The sequence below is a fragment of the Lacerta agilis genome, chromosome 15, assembly GCF_009819535.1.
Source record: "Lacerta agilis isolate rLacAgi1 chromosome 15, rLacAgi1.pri, whole genome shotgun sequence".
Lineage (NCBI taxonomy): Eukaryota > Metazoa > Chordata > Lepidosauria > Squamata > Lacertidae > Lacerta > Lacerta agilis.
This window is the reverse complement of record NC_046326.1, coordinates 22,657,283-22,678,665: the sequence shown is the minus strand read 5'-3', so window position 1 is coordinate 22,678,665 and position 21,383 is coordinate 22,657,283. Positions and strand designations below refer to the sequence as shown.

At 44.1% G+C, this 21,383-nt stretch overlaps 1 protein-coding gene across 8 annotated transcripts in view; it reads right to left on the bottom strand.

The window, feature by feature from the left end:
* GRAMD1B (GRAM domain containing 1B) overlaps positions 1-21,383 on the bottom strand; it is a 212,195-nt gene that overhangs the window by 122,676 nt on the left and 68,136 nt on the right. For 5 of the 8 annotated variants that reach the window (XM_033172634.1, XM_033172636.1, XM_033172637.1 and 2 more), the window contains exons 1-2: positions 19,951-20,361; positions 972-1,049 (exon numbers count right to left, since the gene is read on the bottom strand). In XM_033172634.1, coding sequence (XP_033028525.1) covers positions 972-1,049; positions 19,951-20,294 — 422 coding nt within the window. In that variant the 5' untranslated portion in view covers positions 20,295-20,361. Of the gene's footprint in view, positions 1-971; positions 1,050-19,950; positions 20,362-21,383 lie in introns of those variants that run through there. The other 3 variants (XM_033172641.1, XM_033172640.1, XM_033172635.1) reach the window with 2 other exon arrangements.

The window sequence follows — 21,383 nt, the reverse complement described above, 5'->3', positions numbered from 1 at the left end:
ATTGCAAACGCCTTACATTTGTTCAAGCAGTAATTGCAAATATAGCTTTTGCTAGAGATGAAGCTGAGAGCATACCTAAGCATATCTCAGCTTTTGCCATTGGGAAATTAGAATGAAGTAAAAGATGGAAATAAACCCAATATACACACAGTAATTATCTAGACTTGGAAAGTGTGCTCCAAATTCAAATCATTCCACATCTAGTTCCACATGCTCAAGGTGGCTTTGGGTTTCCTGAACAGGAGCTGCCACTGCCACACTCCTGATCTCACACGGCCAATTTCTGCAGTCCCTCAAACCTGGCAGTAGGCACCACTGAGTTTTATGGGTCTCACTCCAGCAGACATACAGAGAATTGCTCTGGGAGTGGAAATTTAAAAGCTGTTTGTTCTACAGCACATTAAAAAGCGGGGGGGGGGGGAATAAACATGTCCAAACCCTTGGACATACCTAAAGTAGCTACTTGCATCCTAGCCAGAACACCAGCAGTAAAAGAAATTTGTATCGAAAGGAAAGGTGTCAAGAAACTCCAACTGCTCCAAAATATTCCAGATGGTTATAACTAGAGCCCTGTTTGATTTGCATTGGATACCTGATCATTTTCAGTCTCAATTTAAGGTGCTGGTTCTTACATTTAAAATCCTAAAGATCTTTGGACCTGGGTGTCTTAAAGACCTCCTTCTCCTCCCACCCAATGCACTTTGTCCAACATTGGACGTCCTGCTTAGGACTCCCCATCGATAGGCAGGCACAAGCGACAAGACTCTTTTGGTTGTGGGGCTGACACTTGTCATCATTACACACATGCCTTTGCACCATTTCCCTGGAAATAAGCCCCCACTGAACTCGCTGGGACTTGCTTTGGAGTCAACACGCAAAGAACTGGCACTTCCTGAATACACAGCATCCACCCTTGAGCCATGGGCCTTCCCTGCACTGAACAGCCATTGTCATTTCCTCCAGTAACTTACCCGTCGTCACGCATTCGGGGGCTCAGGAATCGGGATGGGTCATCATCATGACTGCTCTGCTGGCTGCTCTGTTGGCTGCTGGAGAAACAAGCACGATATGAGGCACAAGTGTTGTTGATTTTTATTAAATTTATTACCCACCCTTCAGCAGCAGGCCCCAGGGTGGGTTACAACAATTAAAAATACAAAATTTCAAAACAGCTGAAGTGTATTACGCTCACAGGAACAGGGTGTGGCCTGGAGACACACATCTCAGTAAGCAAGTGGGTTTTACAATGGGACTGCTTATCTCAGTCAAAAGTAAAATTATTCTAGAGGGATTAAGTTTATAAAAAAAAACACACGTAAAAAACTTTTTTTCATTAAGTCAATCCAATTTCCATTCTAATAACCAATAAGAAATAAATCTGCATAACTCTTGTTTTTATTTTATTTTTTAAATGTCTAACCTAGTTGATAAGAGCTTTAGAAGGAATAAGGACCATCAACTGCAAAAGGGGTGGGCAATTTCCAGCATCCCATCCCATTACATATTCAGTGTGCTTTCCCAAATCTTTTATTAGAATCTTCATATGCCTGTGATGTATTTTTTACAAAGAAATCCCAGCCCTCAAGCTTGCGGAAATATGCCCGACATTTCATTTTAGGGCAGTATGTTTGTAAGTAATCACAAGGCCAATGAGAAATTATGAAACTGGTAGAAGAGAAAGCTCAAACATTCTGCTCCCAAAATGTCCTTCAACTCTCACCTTCAACTCTAGGATTTTAAATAGTGCCAGATGAATTTTATTGGACTGGGTTGGGTTTCAGTTCCGAACTGTTAATTTCAGTTTTGTTATCCAGCTCTCAAAATAAGCTTGAAATCAGTGCTTGGCTCCAGAAGAAAAACTGAAATAATGGCCAATACCATCACAAAGCCAATGCTGTAAAATGACCCTTACCAAGATTTACTCCACTGGTCCATCCAAATTAGTTTCATTCCAAGGATAACAACTCTGTACTCTGTTCATGTGGTGGCATGAATGACAGAGCATCATTCACTAGCTCCTCAGCTCTGAGGTACAGTATTTGTCTGGTTCATATGCAACAGCAAACTAAAGTACGGTATATTTCAGTGAGAATGAACAAGCATGCAGGTAAAGAGACTGAAAATACCGGCTGGTCCACACCTCCCTAGGTCATACTGCTACCACACTACACAGTTACGTGTGAATCTGGGCTTGTGGTTTCCCTTGTTGCCAGCAAAGCAAGAGCTGTCATCAAGGTTTTTTTGTTCTTGGTTTACGGCACACGGTTTTCTCGGGGAGGTAAACCACAAGCCTGGGTTTACATGTAATACTAAGACAAACCATGGTTTAGTTCCAGGTTTTGGGGGTGGCAGCAGGACCAAGGGAGAGGTGAAACAGCTGATATATTGAAAGCCTGTGTGGTGTAGTGGTTTAGAGTGTCAGACTAGGACCTGGGAGACCAGGGTTCAAATCCCCACTCAGCCATGTGAAGCTCACTGGGGGTGCCCTGGGGTAGTCACTGCCTCTCAGTCTAACCTACCTCTCAGGGTTGTTATGGCTATTAAATGATATGGGGAGGAACTGTGCACCCCACTATGAGCTCATTGGAGAAGATGGTGAGAATCAAATGCAATAAATAATATAAAAATTCTATCTGGGTACTGTGGCGGAATAATGCCTGGTTCATCAGGGGTTAACCTATCACTCCCATTTTAGGTAGGTGTTCCCTGGGAGGCGGAGCTAGTTGGCATTCTAAAAGGAGGGGGAACAACCTTGAAAGGCAGTTGGGGGTTTGGCAGTTGGGTGTGGAGGTTTAGAAAGAGAAACTGCGAGGTTAGGCTTTGGGGAATGGGAGGAAAGGTCATTACCATTGCTAACGGGATGCAGGAAAGATTATAACTGAGCTGAATTATATAAGAAGATTTGTACCAGTAATAACTCAAGACATCCATGTTTTCAAGTTACCTAATAAAGTTAAATGTGCTTAAACGTTCGCTGACTGTGGCAGTGTATCAGTACCTTAAGAGGTGTGACTAAGAGGAGAGAACAAAGTTTTCCTGTGGAAGAGGAAACCGTTTGCTTATTCTCCTGTCATAGAGAGGGCTGGACAGTGAAGCCAAGTGTGCCACGTAGTTGCCTAAAGTGAAGGCAAACTGCAGTAGGTGGGAACCCTGGGAGGGAGATACCTTAAGTGGCAAGAGGTTTTCAAACGTAAAGCACTGAGGTACCCCAGAGACAACTCCCATATAAACACTGAAGGATTCATCCTAGTTGTCAGTGAAACTTAGGGAGAGTCACGGTTGGGGAAGTATCGAAAGGGGAGGGAATAGGATCCCTCACAGGTACATGCATGGTTGTTTGTCTCTTGGTCACGCATGGTTTGAGCTCCGTGTTAGGTGAAAATGAAGCCAGTAGCTGAAACCCCAAACCAGATGTACCAAGATCTCTATGATCTGTTCAGCACATTCACATCCACCACTGCATGCACTTATCCTTCAGCAATATTTCACTGTGATCACAAGGCGAAAGTGAACATAGACTGGTAGCGGCCCCTGTATGCACTCAGAAGCAATTTCCTGGTTGAATAATAAATAATGTTTTGAAGTACAATTTGGCAATGGCATGGCATTTCTCTTGCTGACACCTTACTCAGTTCCAGAACAAACATTTCTGGAGTGACAGACCAAAAAAAGGCATCAACCCTGTGTTGAACAATCACTGTTTTCTACATATCACTTTGTCCCGAATCCATCACTGTCCGCATGGCACAGGCACCGTATGACTGGACACCATCCAAGGAGATGGAAAACTTACTGCTTGGTCATTATTCTTGCTATTAGTCTCATTAACTGCATTTATATCCCACCTTGACTCCAAGGAACTCAAGGCAGCATACATAGATCTCCCCGCTCACGACATTTTATCATCACATCAATCCTGTGAGGTAGGCTAAGGTGAGAGATTGTGAATTGCCACAAGCAAGCTTCATGGCTAGGCGTGGATTTGAACCCAGGTCTCCCTGACCTTAAGTCTAGCAACCCAATAACAAAACCCTTTTCTCTTCTCTTCTCTTTTCTTAAAATTGCTCTATACAGGGTTGTGGGGGGTTTTTGGGTTTTTTTTTTTTTTTTTCAAAATGTATGAAAGCAACGAACAATAATTTAAAACAACAGAACCGCACAAGAAATATACAGCATAAATAACAAAAAGTAAGTGAGCTAAGGATCAAGTTTAAGTGGGTTATATTTTTGTTGGAGAATTATAGACTCTGACCACAAGATGTCATACTTTGCTTTCCAGCTGCTGAAATCTTGTGCGGAACCTTCACTGGAGGCAAAAGGAAGTGGTTTGAAGTTCCCTGCTGTTCCTGTTTCACACAGTATTGCTCTCAGGACCACCTGGCCAACACTGCTCATTTCCTACTATCTATCTATCTATCTATCTATCTATCCATCCATCCATCCCTATAAGCACTATATTTAGCTTCCGGCTGGAATGTCCGAGGTACATAAAAACTCCCAGCTATCTTTGAATTTCTAGTATCTTTCTAACCACTAGTCTTAGGCTGGGGTTTGGGCCAGATGGCACCTGGGGTCTGTTCCAGCGCTACAATTCTATGACCACTCCCTCCAACATGTACATCCCATCTTGCCTCCTTTCTTTGCAAATCACCTCCTGGGGGGGGGGGGGCTGGCTGACTGATATCTTGAACAGGAACACACCTCACTGGGTGTAAAGAATGATGCGTCACAACATTTAGTTGCACTGCACCTGTAGTATGCAAGTTCTTTGCAAAAGTACTTAAACTTTGCCCAGTTTGCATCGTCGGCGTGCAAACCGACATCAGGAATGAATTGCTCAATTTGCGACCTCAAAACTACAGTAGGGCCTTCAATTTTCCAAGAAGTCTACACCCAGGAAAAGCATGGGTGAGGCAGAAGGGGTGATAAGTGTTGTAACGTGGGGTTAGTGATTTCAGTAAGTGATTTCAGCTTTCTGACATAGCAGGCAGGAGACAGCTTCTTCATGTAACACTCTTTATTCAGGCAAACAAGACTGGAGACTGAGGACAGGGACGCTACATTTATAGGGACAGAAGACTGGCTAGAAATGATATATTTTGGAGGGAACAATCTCAAGCAATCACAAAGCTGCTTTTAGGTGGGAACCACTAAGACTGAGGATCCAAATACAGCAGCTTAAATAAACCAATAGTAGCTGTTCCTTCTGGAACAGAGAGGCAGTTACTTTATCCTAATGCGAATACAGACAATAGTAATACAGATATAAAAACCATTGAATCAATACACAACAATAAGCACATCTGTGGCAGTGAAAAAAACAAGAGTGTCACATGCCCCCCCCCCCAATTTTGAGGACTCAGCAAAAGAGCTACCGAAAAGTCAACAAGGCAGGGCTGGCCCAAGACAATTTGGCACCTGAAGCAAACCACAAAATGGCACTCCCCGCCCCAGTCAGGGAAGAAGGAGTGAGTGAAGATCTACATCAGGAACGGGGGGGGGGGGGAGATAAAGATACTGTATACACAGGGAACAAGGGTGGGAGATCAGCAGTGCCTCCTATTTGCCAAGAGGCAGTTGTAGAGGCAGCATGGTGGGGGCTACTGAGAAGGAGGCAGATCTGTCCTCCAGGGAGTATGCCACAGCTGTTGCTGCAACTGCTGCAGTGGGGGCAATGCATTCCTTGGGAGCCTCAGCTGCTTCCCCTGCAGATCCTGCTGCCTGAGGCAGTCGCCTCACTTTGCCTCATGGATGGGCACTGCCCTGTAACAAGGTCTTTTGTGTGCATGCTTTTCTTTATTTCTTAACTTCCCACTTCCAAGGGTTTAAATCTTGACACCAAATCAACAACCAAAGGTCCCTGTATCTTCTCCAGAGATAAATATACAGATCTTGTGTCAGGGGGTTTCAAACATCAAGCAGCGCTCAAGTTCACACATTCTGCATCTTGAAACTAACTGTGCTTTCATCTAATTCCCTTTGTTTCTATGCAAAAAGAGGGTCTCAGAAACAGATAAGCTATATTCCTTTGTATCAACAAAACAATGTACTCTGTTAATGGGATTTCAGGTAAGTGAATAGAAGCCCTGCAAAGTAGTGGTTAAGACAGGGGTCCCCAAACTAAGGCCCGGGGGCCGGATGCGGCCCAATCACCTTCTAAATCTGACCTGCGGACAGTCCAGGAATCAGCGTGTTTTTACATTAGAATGTGTGCTTTTATTTAAAATGCATCTCTGGGTTATTTGTGGGGCATAGGAATTTGTTCATATTTTTTTTTTCAAAGTATAGTCCGGCCCCCCACAAGGTCTGAGGGACAGTGGACCGGCCCCCTGCTGAAAAAGTTTGTTGGCCCCTGGGCTTTCTCCTTCCATTTTGTGTTAACTATATTTTAAATATGGAACACCCTTCACTCCCAATCTCAGTGGTCAGCTGAAAGCCAAATATAAGGGTCTCGGATATGTTCTGATGCAGCAATACTCCAGATAAAAATGTAGAAGAGTTGGACACAGGCAATATCCTACCATTTAAAATCTCAATTCCGGGCAGCAACAGAAAGTACACATGAAAACGGGTCTGAAAACCGAAGTCCTGAGACTACCTCCCAGTCCTAGGCAGAATGGGTGGGGAAGCTGTCTTTCCACCCTCCTGATAAGGTCAAAGTTCTGCTTCTTGCCACCTACTCTACTGATAATGAGATTCCTTGTTTCCTGACTGTGTCCTCCTTCACCTTTCTAGTGAATAGACAAATGAGTTTGCAGTGAGTCATGGAGGATCTTTAAGAGGAACAGCAACACAGCAACATTGTGGTTTCCTCGTTAGAGTGTTAGGACCTGGGAGACCAGGGTTCAAATCCCCACTTGGCCATGAAACTCACTTTGGATCAGTCACTACCTCTCTCAGCGTAACCTACCTCACAGGGTTATTATGGGGATTAATGAGGATAAGGAGTACCATGTATGCTCCTTGGAGAAAAAGATTAGATATAAATGCTGCAACAACAACAACAACAACAACACATATTGAAGAGCAGACTTCACCAATTGAGTGTCCTCTATCAACCCCCTGCCAGCAGGTTGTCAAAGGCTTTTCTGAAGAATTCGGCTGCTAATGCCTGCATTATAACAATATGCAGACAATCACAGGCAGACAGAGGAAGGCATCCCAGCTTCACGCAATGCACAGACTCCATGCCACAGAGTTATATTTATATTTCTCCCATCCTACACCATCTTTTGTATCTTAAAAGGAAGATAGAACACAGGATTTCCTAAACTGCTAAAACGCTAAGGCTACGATCCTATACACATTTACATGAGAGGAGGGGTCAGAAAATTCTGACGGAAACAGGAGCAGAAAATAGGAAGAATACGTGAACACCAGCTATGTCCATAGAGGAAATCAATCCAGTCAATATGATTGGTATTCACTGTCGTCGTTATTGCTTTGAGCTGGCAAACAATATGTAATTGGTTACAGTTTCCCCTAGCCCCGACTATGTCTGCATTGTGTCTCCTTTGCAGTGAAATGAATGAGCTGGAGTGATGTAATGGCAAGGTGATTTACATAATTAATTGTGCAAATTATGTAATTTTGCTTCAGCAGACAGTGAGACAAATAACATAGCTTTTGGCAGGAGATGAAGGGCAGTGGAACAGAAACAGTGCTCCGCATGCGACCAATATTGGGCAGAATGGAAAACAATGCCTTCTTGCATCCCTACTTGAGAAAAAGCCCCATTGAACACAGTGGGACTCACTTCTGGGTAGGCTTGCAGAAGATTGTACTGCACAGATTATAAATAATCTGTTAATGTAGTTTATATACCGCTTAATATGACAAAATCTCTCAGAGATTTGTGTCGATTGCAATCATAAAATCACAAGCAAAAAGGAAATATGCAATATCAAAATGCAATAAAAAATCCAATAAAATTAGGTTTGTTGAATAAAAAGTGTCCAGCAAAACATGGAAACAGAAAAATGCAAGCAGTGTATTAGATAATTAAAAGTAAGGGAAAGTCTGGTGGAACAAGCAAGTTTTCAGTAATTCTTTGAAGCCCGCCACAGTGGGTGCCCACCAAATTGCATGAGGAAGGATGTTCACGATAATCGGTCCCACTACACAGAAGGCTCATTTTCATGATAACCCAAGATGACAACCCATCAACCACAGTGTAGCCATCAAGGCCTTTTCTGAAGATCGTAGGAAACCTCTGAGTTTCAGGTTGTTTAAAAAGGTAAAGGTAAAGGGACCCCTGACTGTTAGGTCCAGTCGCGGACGACTTTGGGGTTCAGGCACTCATCTCACTTTACTGGTCAAGGGAGGTGGTGTACAGTTTCCAGGTCATGTGGCCAGTATGATTAAGCCGCTTCTGGTGATTCAGAGCAGCGCACGGAAACACCATTTACCTTCCCGCTGGAGTGGTACCTATTTATCTACTTGCACTTTGACGTGCTTTCGAACATCATAATTCAGTAACGAAACAATCAACATGGTTCTGAAACTAACATGCAGTATTGTTGTTTTAGCCCAGGTATGTATAACTTAGACACTCCACTCACTAGCTGTAGCTTCCTGACCAAACACAAGGGTACCCTCACACACAGTGCATTACAGCAGTCTAACCGCAAGGTTATCAATGCATGGACAGCAGTAATCAAGCTATGCCTAACCAGCAAAGGACACAGATGCACTATCAACTGACGCTGGTAATAGGCACCCCAAGCAACAAAGATGTATCCAGCCAGCACCTGCTCCTTCAAAGGGTTGCAACCCCATCTGGAACAGATAAATGTTTCAATTCCTGGACCTGGGAACCACTTGCCGGCAAGGTCTCCATCTTGTTGGGATTCAGACTCAAGTTTATTAGCTTTCACATAGCCCATAACTGCACACAGGCAAATAATGATGTGTAGAATTCCTGCTTTATGTCATTCTCTGAAGGGCCAAAATGACCCGAAACAGAACTGATATGATTGCAAGGTGCAGGCTGTAAAGAGCTACCAATCAATAGGAGTCTTACCTTATTACTCCAGAGCTCAGTGCCATGAATGTCATGCAACCACCTAATATCTTGGGGACCAGAAATCCAGCAGAGGCTTAGACTTTGCCCAATGGGCTCATGATTTGCTCCCTAATTCAAGCTCAGTTTAGTAACAAGTTGATCCAACATCTCTCCATGTGGGCACAAGCCAAATGCAATTCACCTTCTGCATATTTTAAGAGACTCACAAGCTGCAAAGAGTGTAAATAAAAATTAACCAACTCAATTTAACGATTAAACCTTCCAAACATCAACTTCTTTCTCAGTCTTGAGTTGGTGACAGTCAAGGGACATGCACATGACAAAGGTCTCTCAGCAGACTGGGTGAAAGGCTGCTGAATAAATCTTGCATATAAGTATGATCTGCACAGGAGACTCCTGCATGATGTACACTTGATTGACAGCTATTTCCTTGAGGGTCGTTTCAAAAATAGGCCAGAAAGAAGACTCATGGTGCAATCACCTGCAGGCGGAAGGACAACAAAGAGGGAGCCAGTTTGGCTTCTCTAGGGAGGGAGTTACATGGTCTATGAATCCTGCTTCACAGAGCCTTGGGAAAAATGAAGATTATAAAAAAGTATGTGTTCTTTCAAGTGTTTGATAAAAGTATGTTTTTATTAGCAGTATAAGGCTTTTAATGCATCCAGATTTCTTCAACCAAGCTAGGTTGTTGTTGGTTTTTTTTACATCCCTACTTCAGTGGTAAATGGTTGGTATCCAGTATAGACCCAATGAAATGAATGGAACTGAGTAATTCATTCAGTATGAGTATGACTTACTGGATATCACCCAGTAATCCTAGAGAATAATGGCTTCCCGGCACCGGAATACAGTATATAGACCAATAGGCTCATACATCACTTGCTTCTTTTGCACACAAATTCCATCTCCTGGCCGGGAAATGAGAAACGATGAGAGGGTGCCTGCAGTTTGTATACTGCAATTCAGTTACAGATACACAAAATGTTAATTCACATGAGATGAAAAATTTCGCCCATATTCCAGGGGAGTTTTTGAGGCTGGAAATCTGTGGATAATACAATTGTGTGACATTTGCTATAAAATTACTTTTTCTACAGGCCTGGGACCAAATGACTTTGACAGGAAAGAGAGAGAGGGGGGGGGGGAGAGAGAGAGAGTAGAATTATGTGTGATACGTGTCAGTGGCTGCGGATCACCAATGCAAGCATCTCTCACTACAGCCACATTCACAGCATACATTTAAAGCACTAGGGTACCACTTTAAACAGTCATGGATCTTGGGGGCTGCAGTTTGCTAAGGGTGCTAGGGGTGGTTAAGAGACCCCCTACTCCCTTCCCAGTGCTGCAATTCCCAGAGTGGTTCAACAACCATTCCCTCTTCCCAGAATACTCTAGGCACAAAGCAGGACCAGCAAGGCTTGTGATCCAGAGGGGCGTGGACTGGACAGAGTCCCGAGGGCCAGATAGGGAAATCCGGAGGGCCACATTCAGCCTAAGGTTCCCTACCCCTGTGCTAAATAAAAACATGTTGCATGGAAGACAACAAAAACAACCTTGGGCTTATCTGCAAGGCTGGGGTTACTTTTAAGAAAGTCCCGAAAACAAAAAACAATTTGAATTATTAAATTACATTTGCTGTGATCTCAGCCTGACGGTTTAAAGCTGTTAAATAATGAAGCAGCTTCATTGTCTGCAGCGCTTAGAACTATTGCCACCTTTGGGGGATCTTCCTTGGAGTTTAATCCATTTGCCTTCATAAATAAATCAAACTCTTGCATAAAATGTTCCTTTCATTAGCACCCTGTCATCATTCAAAGTCAAGCCTGAATTTCTAGATGCTTTCAGTCTCTCCATCTTTCAAATTATTTGAGCTCTTCGCTCTTTTTTATGAAGCTGGGATAGCTCGGTCAGTAGACAGGAGACTCTTAACTTCAGGGTTGTGGGTCCAAGCGCCACGCTGGGCAAAAGATTCCCACATTGCAGGGGGTTGGACTAGATTGCCCTCATGGTCCCTTCCAACTCTACAATTCTATGCTCACTATGGCACCATGCTATCTTTCTTTCTTTTTTTACAAGCACTATCTTCATGAAGACAGGTAATCCATAAGTAAGTTTTGGGAGTTACAGGTTCAATACTGCATTGTGTATATTGATTGCTTTTTAAATATCTCAGTCTCACCTCAACTGACTCAGTGTGCAGCAGTTGTGAAAAAGACAAACTCTGTGCTAAGGATCATTAGAAAAAGAACTGAAAGTAAAACTGCAAACATCAAAATATATGGTGCAACCACATCCAGAGTACTGTGTACAGTTCTGGCTGCCTCACCTCCAAAATGATGTTATAGAGCTGGAAAAGGTTCAGAGAAGGGCAGCCAAAATGAGGAAAAGTCACAGCATTTGGAAATTTTTAGTTTAGAGCAAGGGTGAGCAAGGGACAGTATGACAGAAGTTCACAAAAATTATGCACTGCCTGGAGAAAGTGGATAGAGAAAAGCTTTTCTCCCTCTCTCGTAACATTGGAACTCGTGGACATCCAACGCAGCTGAATGTTGGAAGAAGCAGGACAGATAAAAGTACTTGCAACAAACAGCTGCGGTCCTAAAAAAGGAAGTACAGTTGAATTCATTTGGATTTCCCAGAAAATATGTTTAGGCTTGGGCTGCAAGAATGATCAGAGATCAAATGGGAAGTGAGGGGAAAGCCAGTCACTCAAACTCTAAAGGATAATGAAATGCAAGGCTGGGTTGGAAACAGTCTTGAAGCAGGTTAGCCGTGGCATCTCCAAGGTACCTTCACGAAGTCCACAGGTGTGCAAAGAAAAGCACCCTCCTTAGCACAGAACTTCCTTTCGTGCCTGCCATTTCTTGCCCCCTACCTCCAAAGTCTAAAGCAGTTGCAGAAGCACTGGTGGATGAAGGTGGGGGCAGGGGGTGGTCTGCCCAAGGTGCCATCGCGGCCACCCCCACCCCCCGGGATGCCTGGCGCTTGCCGCACACCCCCAGGCCGCTCGCCGCTCACTGTGCATGCCCCGGGACGCGCGTCACTTGCCGCACGCACACAACGTGTGCCACACCCCCTGCGGGCAGCGCACCACATCCCCAGGGACGCGCGCCAGCCATGCCCCCAGATGTACGCTGCTCCTGGTGCTGGAGCACATAGCTTCACCACTGTGCAGAAGCATACATCTTCTAAATGGATGGCACCAAATCAGTATCAGATTTGTTGAACAATGAAAAAGATACTGTCATGTTCAGTGACTCATATTTTTTCACTGCTCTAAAGCAACATAGGAGGCAACCTGAAGATGGCACTGGAGCACCTGATAGGAAGGAAAGTAGCATAGATTGAATTAATGTTGTCACCTGAATTTCAAAGACCAAATGTTGCCTCTTTTTGGATTGAGTACAGTGCCAGTTAAAGCTGCTAAGGAGCAAGCAGAGAGGTTAAGGATCTGATTCAAATGTCAGACAACCCAGAGTCTGGTACCAATTTACAGCTTGTGTGGGCTTCAATTTACTTAGGCCACACTCAGACTCTTAACAATTCCACTCAGGGATAAAACCAGGTACTTCAGAGTATCTTCAAGTATTTCACTAACTGAAACATTCAACACACCATAAATTTAAAAGCTTGCTCATGATCCTGTGGCATTTTGGTTGGGAGTGATAAAGTTACTAACATACTGTGGCTTTTGTTTTTCTTCTAATGGGCCAGCATGGCTAACTACAGTTTTTATTAAACACACAAATACGTCATCAACAATGTGCCAAGAATACAGGAGTCTGCAAAGGCAACACAGAAATACGAAATTAACGATACGCGGCTCATACTCATCCATTGTAAGTGACAGAATTTATTGGGGAGAAGACCCTACACCTTAGGCAGTAAGAAGTCATTAGTTCTGCATAGATGTGACTGAGACACAAGCACTGCCAACTCTAATAGTCGATCCAGCTAGTGAAACTTCCTCTACAACTGAACGCTTAAAAAAAAAAAATCACTTTCTGAATTTCTACTTGGCACTCAGACATACTAGCAGGAAAACAAGATGACATATCTAAGTAAGGTTGCCAAGTTGCAACTTGGAGGGTAAACATGGCTCTTTAACAAGTCCTCAGCAGTGAAAGATGAGATAGCTGCAGCTTTCCCTCAGAGTCTAGCAAAGGATCCTGCAATTTGTGATGCACAGAACATTGCACAGCCCACCAATCATGAGTGATGGCTTGCCAGGTGCTTGAAAGACACACCCAGTCCATTTTTTCCATCCCCAGACAGCAAAAACAGGAGTCTTGCCATGCTCTTGCTAAGTTGCTGTTCATGGAGGGCTGTTTAACTTGGTGGTTCCTAAACTGCATAAACCTTTTTCCAGAGGAACAGCTCCCAGTAACAGGGAAGGGAGCACAATCTCACTGTTAAATGTTGGTTAACATAGTCGTTTTAAACCACAGTTGTAGCACAGGTCAGATTTACAACAGCTTCTCGACCTCCCAATTTCACCTCTCACTGCAGATGAGTTGATATATAACAGAGATCCGTGGCAACTGATCCATTAGAACAGTTTATGAAGCTGAGAGATGAAAATTAGAAGTTGAGAGATGGAAAATGTCGTCTGTGATCTCAGTCCTCACACCCTTTAGTTAGTGACTGCTCAGTAATGGGCCCATGCATCCAACTCATGTGACAACTGGTGACAGGAGTTTTATGGAGGCTCATAACGTGAAGTACTGTAACTCATTAGCTGACCTTGAATTCATCAGTGCAGTTAGTTTACCTTGTGATCTCCTCATGGCTAGAGCTGCTCAGACTGAGACAGAAATCTCAGCTCTTGTCAAATACCCCATACTTCAGATCAACCTCAAAGAACATCCTCAGCATAGCCCAATTAGCCCATAGTTGCTTTTTAAGTCACTTAAATATTTCCTTTTACTAAAAGCCAGATTTGCTCATTACCTTGTTTGCTCTTTTAGCTCAGTCTGCCTGAGGAAAAAGTACAAGAAGTCCACATACAATTATTAATCATGATCAAAACGTCTGCAACATCAATCCAGGTCCTCACAGATTTCTTACATCCTATGCAACCTTCTTCTGCATCTGACACTAATGAGTAACCGCTATCTCCTTTCCCCAAGATTTCAATCAGGGGGCTGGGAATTTTGAGCAGAAAATGTGACAGTGTTAAGAAGCCCCCTTCTGCCCCACACTCTCCATAGGTCTTTAGACTGTGGCTTCTGCAGCTGCATTTTGTAAAAAGCCTCAAAGGAGGAACTGCAAGCCACTCACATATAGCTTGGTCTTCATTTTCTGCAGAACTGAAAGCATCCAAGGACCATATCTTCTTTCCTGATCTTCCCAAGCCAGAGACAGAGGTCATTGTGTGAACAAGAAATGAAACTCTTGTTCTTCCATTGCCTCTGTCCTGTGGCTATTGACTTTAAAATGTCATTATCCAGAGCTGCCAATTCATCTGCTTCATTAGCATCCCTCGACATGTTGTGATGCCAAAAAAAGAATCAATTGGTTTTCATTTGGCACATTTGGGCTTCTTGAAGTGGGAGGCAACTGCGTGTCGAGGTTTCTTAATGCATTTAATGCTAGGATATAAAAATACAAAGACATGTCCTTTAAGATGTTCAGACTGCCAATGTTTGCTCCAGAAGGTTTCTCATTGATTATTCACTAATTTACATTTCTGAAAATTTATGTTAACTTCCTGCTTAATTTTTTTGTCTTGTTTTGTGCATTATATTGTGATGTCCATTGGCCATAAGCATTCAAAATCTGATCGGCTGTTCTAAATCTCATGGTTTTCACTTCTGCCTTCTGACAATATAAAAAAGGTAAAGGACCCCTGACAGTTAAGTCCAGTCACAAACGATTCTGGGGTTGTGACGCTTATCTTGCTTTACTGGCCGAGGGAGCCAACATTTGTCTGCAGACAGTTTTTCCGGGTCATGTGGCCAGCATGACTAAGCCGCTTCTGGTGAAACCAGAGCAGCGCACGGAAACACCGTTTACCTTCTCGCTGGAGCAGCACCTATTTACCTACTTGCACTTTGACGTGCTTTTGAACTGCTAGGTTGGCAGGAGCTGGGACCGAGCAATGGGAGCTCACACCATCGCATGGATTCGAACCGCCAACTTTCCGATCGGCAAGCCCTAGGCTCAGTGGTTTAGACCACAGCACCACCCGCGTCCCTTCTGACAATATAGCAGCCATTTAAATTTCCCAGCAGTAAATAATGTACTTGCAGGTTCAAGTGTACCAACAGCTTTGTCAGGAAATGCAGAGTCTCACCCCCCAACAATAGCTCCAAACGGCTGCCCTCCTCAAAGAGAAAACTGGAGAGCACTATCCAGTCATCCTGTACTGGGGAGCTGGTGAATGCTGGGGAAAGATTCTTCCTGTTTGTCACCACCCAACTCTAGCCAAAAGGAAAGAAAGGAGACAGATCAGCAACAGAGCCTCAGCAATGATTGGTCAGAATGTGTCATGTCGTCTTCCTTGGCTCCATAAAAGTTTTCAGATCACAGGCTCACAAGAGAGAGATAAATTAACTTTTTTTTAAAGTCTCAAAAAAGAAGAAGAAGAAGAAAGAAAACATGGTATCGAAAATAGTACCTCTTGTATGCTGTTTTTCTTAAACAGCTGCTTTATTCCCCCCCCCCCCGTGTGGGATGTCACCTTTACCTCACTTCAGCTTTCCAGTTGCCTTGACTACCATCACCACTCACTTGACAGAAGCTGGTCAGTGTATTATTTATAAAGGCAAATTTGGTGAAGATGGGTAAGAAAATGACTTGGCTCTATTCATTTCCCACATTGACCCATTTCCTGTTCCTACAGAACTCCATGCCCAGGAAGTGCTGTAAAAAGCATGTTTGTGAACCACCATGAGGTCTTCGGATGAAGGGCAGTATACAAATGTAATGAATAAAAGAAATAAATTAATAATAAAAAGAAATATTTTAACATCAGAACTACACAATTAAATAAATGATGGAATGACGGACAAACCATTGTTGCATAAATTCTGAAATCCCATTACCAGTGCAGCTAAGTGTTCAAGGGATTCCAGCTGCCAGCCAGTGATGGGAGACTAAGGGGCATCATTGTACCTGCTGTATTCCGCTTTGCATGGTGTCAGTACTTAACCCTGAAAAGCCGTCACACTCAAACTTCTGTTAGTTTTTTATGCACCCTTCATGACATTTTGTTGTTGTTGTTGTTGTTCAGTGGTTCAGTCATGTCCGACTCTTCGTGACCCCATGGACCAGAGCACGCCAGGCACCCCTATCCTCCACTGCCTCCCGCAGTTTGGCCAAACTCATGCCAGTCGCTTCGAGAACACTGTCCAACCATCTCGTCCTCTGTCGTCCCCTTCTCCTTGTGCCCTCCATCTTTCCCAACATCAGGGTCTTTTCCAGGGAGTCTTCTCTTCTCATGAGGTGGCCAATGTACTGGAGCCTCAACTTCAGGATCTGTCCTTCCAGTGAGCACTCAGGGCTGATTTCTTTAAGGATGGATAAGTTTGATCTTTTTGCAGTCCATTGGACTCTCAAGATTCTCCTCCAGCACCATAATTCAAAAGCATCAATTCTTCGGCAATCAGCCTTCTTGATGGTCCAGCTCTCACTTCCGTACATTACTACTGGGAAAACCATAGCTTTAACTATACGGACCTTTGTTGGCAAGGTGATGTCTCTGCTTTTTAAGATGCTGTCTAGGTTTGTCATTGCTTTCCTCCCATACACTCCCCCAAATGGTGTGTCTGATGCCCCCCGTGGCAAGAGCTGAGGAAACTACAATGAAGAAGACACCTGGAGATGCAAGTGGTTTGTGCACCAGCCCAGGAGACCGGGGCTGTTAAGTTTACCATAATTAACTAACCCTGTGTTAGAGAGGGTTAGTTAATTTTCCCACACAAAGAGGGAATGCCTCTTCTTAAGATGGTATCTGCTATGAGGTATGCATGAGTGATATAAAAAACAAAGTGCATCGCTTTCTTGAGAACTGTTTTCTTCCTGTGCAAAATTATGAAAATTTAACCAATTGCTAACTTAAGACTTCTTTAACTCATGAAATCGTGCATGTCCACAAGCTATCTCTGATGTTCTCCTGATGACTACAGAGATAACACTCCGCGGCCAGACTAACAGTCTCTGGGGTTTCTTCCTTCTCCATCCCTGAGAACTCCTGTTATCCTCTTCCCATTTCTGAAGGTTGCAACCTCTGCAGAAGAGATCGTTGTTGGAAAGAGAAGGAATTTCATGTGAAAAGCCGAATGCATTTTCCATGGCAACAACAGGATGGATTTGGAATCTGCAATATAGGAAGAGCCAAGTTGTCGTGCTGGTCTTGGTATGTTAATACTCCTAATCCATGTACTAGCGTAACTAGCCTTTTTCCAAACACCATTTCAAAAATGTAGTTGGGCACTGTGGTGAACAACGACTTGAGCAGTTGTTAATCAGCGCACAGCCATTTGCACAGCTCCACACTCTCAGATAGTTGTGGTTGTGTAGAGGCAGGAGACCACTGAAGGTGTGATGCGGTTGGCAGGCAAAAGACCTTGACTACAGTCATCTTCCCCATTTCCCTAACTGTTCATTTCTGCATTGTAGCTGAGATTTCACATAATGTAAAAGCCACTTCTAGGAATATAGCAGACTACATCGCAAGGCTGCATACGCACAGCCGTTCATTCCGTTTTCCTGACTTTCCCCTAACATGATTTTTAAGCTTCCACACAATGCAAAAGCCACTTACAGAACTGCAAGGAAATGATTTACTGGAATATAGCACAAGTTTAGCACTCGTTTTCGTATTACTTGTAAACATATTTTTTGGTTGAAGCAAATAACATGGAAATGAGCACTAAACTTGCACTATATTCTGGTATAGTTCCAGAAAATGCCTTTTTTGTCACCTAAAAGCTCAAACGTAATGCAGGTACCGTATTAACAGCTAGGGAAATGTTGGAGAAATGAAATCAACTGCCATGTGAAAGCAGCTGTTGCCTTCATTCCCTGCTTTGAGGGTAACTGAAAACATCTGGCTAGGCGCTCTTGGAGAAAACACTTGACTTGATGGCCCTTTGGTTTGATCCGGTAAGACAATGCTTGTGTGCATTTTTTATTTTCTAATATTTATTAAGATGTTATAAACAACTCTTCATCAAATATATTGCATCCTCTCCTGCCATAAATATACTTTCACACTTCATGCATTGCTGTGTTTCACTTTACAACCATTTCCACCCTTTATCAGCCACTCAAAGTATTTGGAGCACTACGTTGTCTTTTGTATCTGATAGAATGTTTATTGTTACAGCTGATGCAAGGGCATAGGAATCTCCACTTTGTTTATTTTTAAAAGCTGCTATTTCTGATGGTTAGAGAAAAGTGGCTGATGCAAAACAATTATACAAGGGCAGCGGGGGGAATTAAAGTAAATTGAGTAACATGGGATTAACTATTGGTCAACTATTTAATTACAAATTGTGAGATTTGATTTGGAATTTAATAGCAGCTGTCAAGGGAGGCTGTGTTGTCTTCATTAAGCATCCTCACCTCAGATATTGCCTAGTTATGGATACTGTAATATGCTAATGTTAATTAAGTGATAAAGGAAGATGATTAATCAACAAAGGATCAGTTGACAGCTTTGTTACAGCAGAAAGCGGAATTTGCTTTTCAGACAAGGCATTTCTTGAAGGCTGTGATCCTACACATAATTCTTTGGAATTAAATCTTATTTCAATAGATACGATTTACTTCCAAATAATAATGATGAGTTTCACACTGTTTGATCATCAGCTTTCATTAGCTACTTTTAATAATTACTTGCCAAATTGTGAAAAATAAGAGGAATTGAGGTAAACTCATATATTTAATATGGGACATGGGTGGCGCTGTGGTCTAAACCACTGAGCCTAGGGCTTGCCAATTAGAAGGTCGGCGGTTTGAATCCCTGCGACAGGGTGAGCTCCCGTTGCTCGGTCCCAGCTCCTGTCAACCTAGCAGTTCGAAAGCACACCAAAGTGCAAGTAGATAAATAGGTACTGCTCCAGTGGGAAGGTAAACGGCGTTTCCATGCGCTGCTCTGGTTTTGCCAGAAGTGGCTTAGTCATGCTTGCCACATGACCCGAAAAAACTGTCTGCGGACAAATGTTGGCTCAAAACTGTCTGCGGACAAATGTTGGCTCCCTCGGCCAGTAAAGCATGATGAGCACCGCAACCCCAGAGTCGTCCATGACTAGACTTAACTGTCAGGGGTCCTTTACCTTTAAGGTAAAGGTAAAGGCACCCCTGACCATTAGGTACCCCTGACCTTTACCTTTACCTTTTACCATATATTTAATCCAGAAATGTCTCAGAGACTTATGCTATGCAGAACTCTCAGGGTCCTCTAATGATTACATGATTGCATTAGAAATTTCCAGTGCAGTCTAAGGAACAGTGATGATGCAGCCACCAGTTACCTGAAGATGTGATCTGTGGGCAGGGGACCCTAATCTGGTAGAGTTTACTGATGTGTCATTTTGGTCAATTTTCCCCTTTGGATATCTGAATCACACACACACTTAACACATGGCTATGGTTTAAATATGAGGGTATCAGCATCATGGTGAAAACAAGCCCATCATTAGCCCATCTAAGCACTACAAAGAACCCCCAATTTGTAAACTGCTCCACGTGTTTTGTTTAGCATTCCGTTGCACCAACGTTTGCTGTCTGAGATAAAAGACTAAGAAAACCATGCCAAACAGGTATCAAATCTACATGCCACTTCAAGCCAGTAGAGGGAGACATCGTGGAACATGGGCCACGTCAAATAATGGAAAGGCCCATGTCCCAAGTTCTTGAAGGATTCTTCTTCATAGATGGAAAGATGGAAAGGGAAGAGGGGAAAGGAGGCAACATACCTGCTCTCACTGCATTCCTTCTTCTCCCTCACATTCAACCACTTGCGGAGAAGGAAGCGCTTGCGCCGTGGAGAGGCGCTGGGCGTGGAACAGTTAGACCAAGGGGTGTCCTCATCGCTGGAAGGGGTGATTTCAATGGAGGGGAGCTGTAGGAACTCCTTGCTGGAGGGCACAGTCTCTAGATTCGGATCCTGGACATTTCTTGCACGCCTCATCCTGAACCGCCTTCGGCGCAGGGTCGGTGTGGACGAGCTGGACCAGGCGTGGCCGCACTCTGCCACCTGCTGCTCTGGGACTTGCAGTGCCGGGAGCTGAAGGGTCTCGGTCATCTTTGCAGCTGGCATTAGGTGCCCGTATCAGTTCTCCTCCCTCCCTCATTTACTCTTGACACTCTCTCCTTCTCTCTCCCCCCCCCCAACCCCACTCAATGCAAACAACACTGAAGGCTTAAAATGCGCCTTTCTTCCTCCTTACCGGGCTTGGCATCCTCCCTCCCTCTCCAGTAGGAAATCTCATGTTCCTCAGGTGGTTTCATTTAACAGGAGCCCGGAGGGAGCCAGCTCGCTGCAAGTTGCTCTTGACTTCCTAGCCCAAGTCCTTCAACTCCCGAGAGCAACTTTGTCCCGCATGCTCAGTCAGCCTCCTTCAGAGCTGCAGCAGCCGGTTTAGCATCGGTGGGCAGGCACACATGGAAGCTGAGCTGGCACCAACCAGCTTCCCTCCGCTCTACTCTGCTCTGGCTTCCAGCGGTCCTTGCTTGGCTCTCTTTTGCTGAGTGGCTGAAGGATTCTCCTCTGGAGCTGGGCTGACAAAACTCTCCGCTGTGTGCACTCTGGAGTGACCAAGTGGGAAGCTGCGAGGAGGTCAGAGAAAAGAGAAAGAGAAAGAGAGAGCAGGGGAGGAAGGAAGGAAGGAAGGAAGGAAGGAAGGAAGGAAGGAAGGAAGGAAGGAAGGAAGGAAGGAAGGAAGGAAGCAGTGATATATGATAAAACTGGCAAAGGAGGAGAAGAGGTGGGAGGGGGGATTTGTTTTCCCCCCTGTTGCTGATACGCTCAGGCAGCTGCTGCTGCTGCTGCAAGTGTAACCGTACTCTTAACCTCAAGGGACAAGGGCTCTGTTACCAAATGTGCTGCTCCGATCAGCCACACTGCGGCACATGACAGAGGAGGAATGAAAACAAACCTTTCCTACCAGGCGGTTGGCTGCGCTATCCCTCCATCTCCCCCTTTCAGGCCAGATGTCCCACCCTGCAGAAGGAGGGGAAAGTAGGTGACCTCCAGCATAGGCCTTCAGCTGTCGCTAAATAGTTTTTTTTGTGCCTTGTCTGAAGTCAAGGGAAGTAGGAGAAGGGGGGCAGGCAGAAGCCAAGGAGAAGCTAACAGGCTGCAGCACTAAATGGCTTTCCTTTTTGAAATTTGAAGCAACCTAAAGGG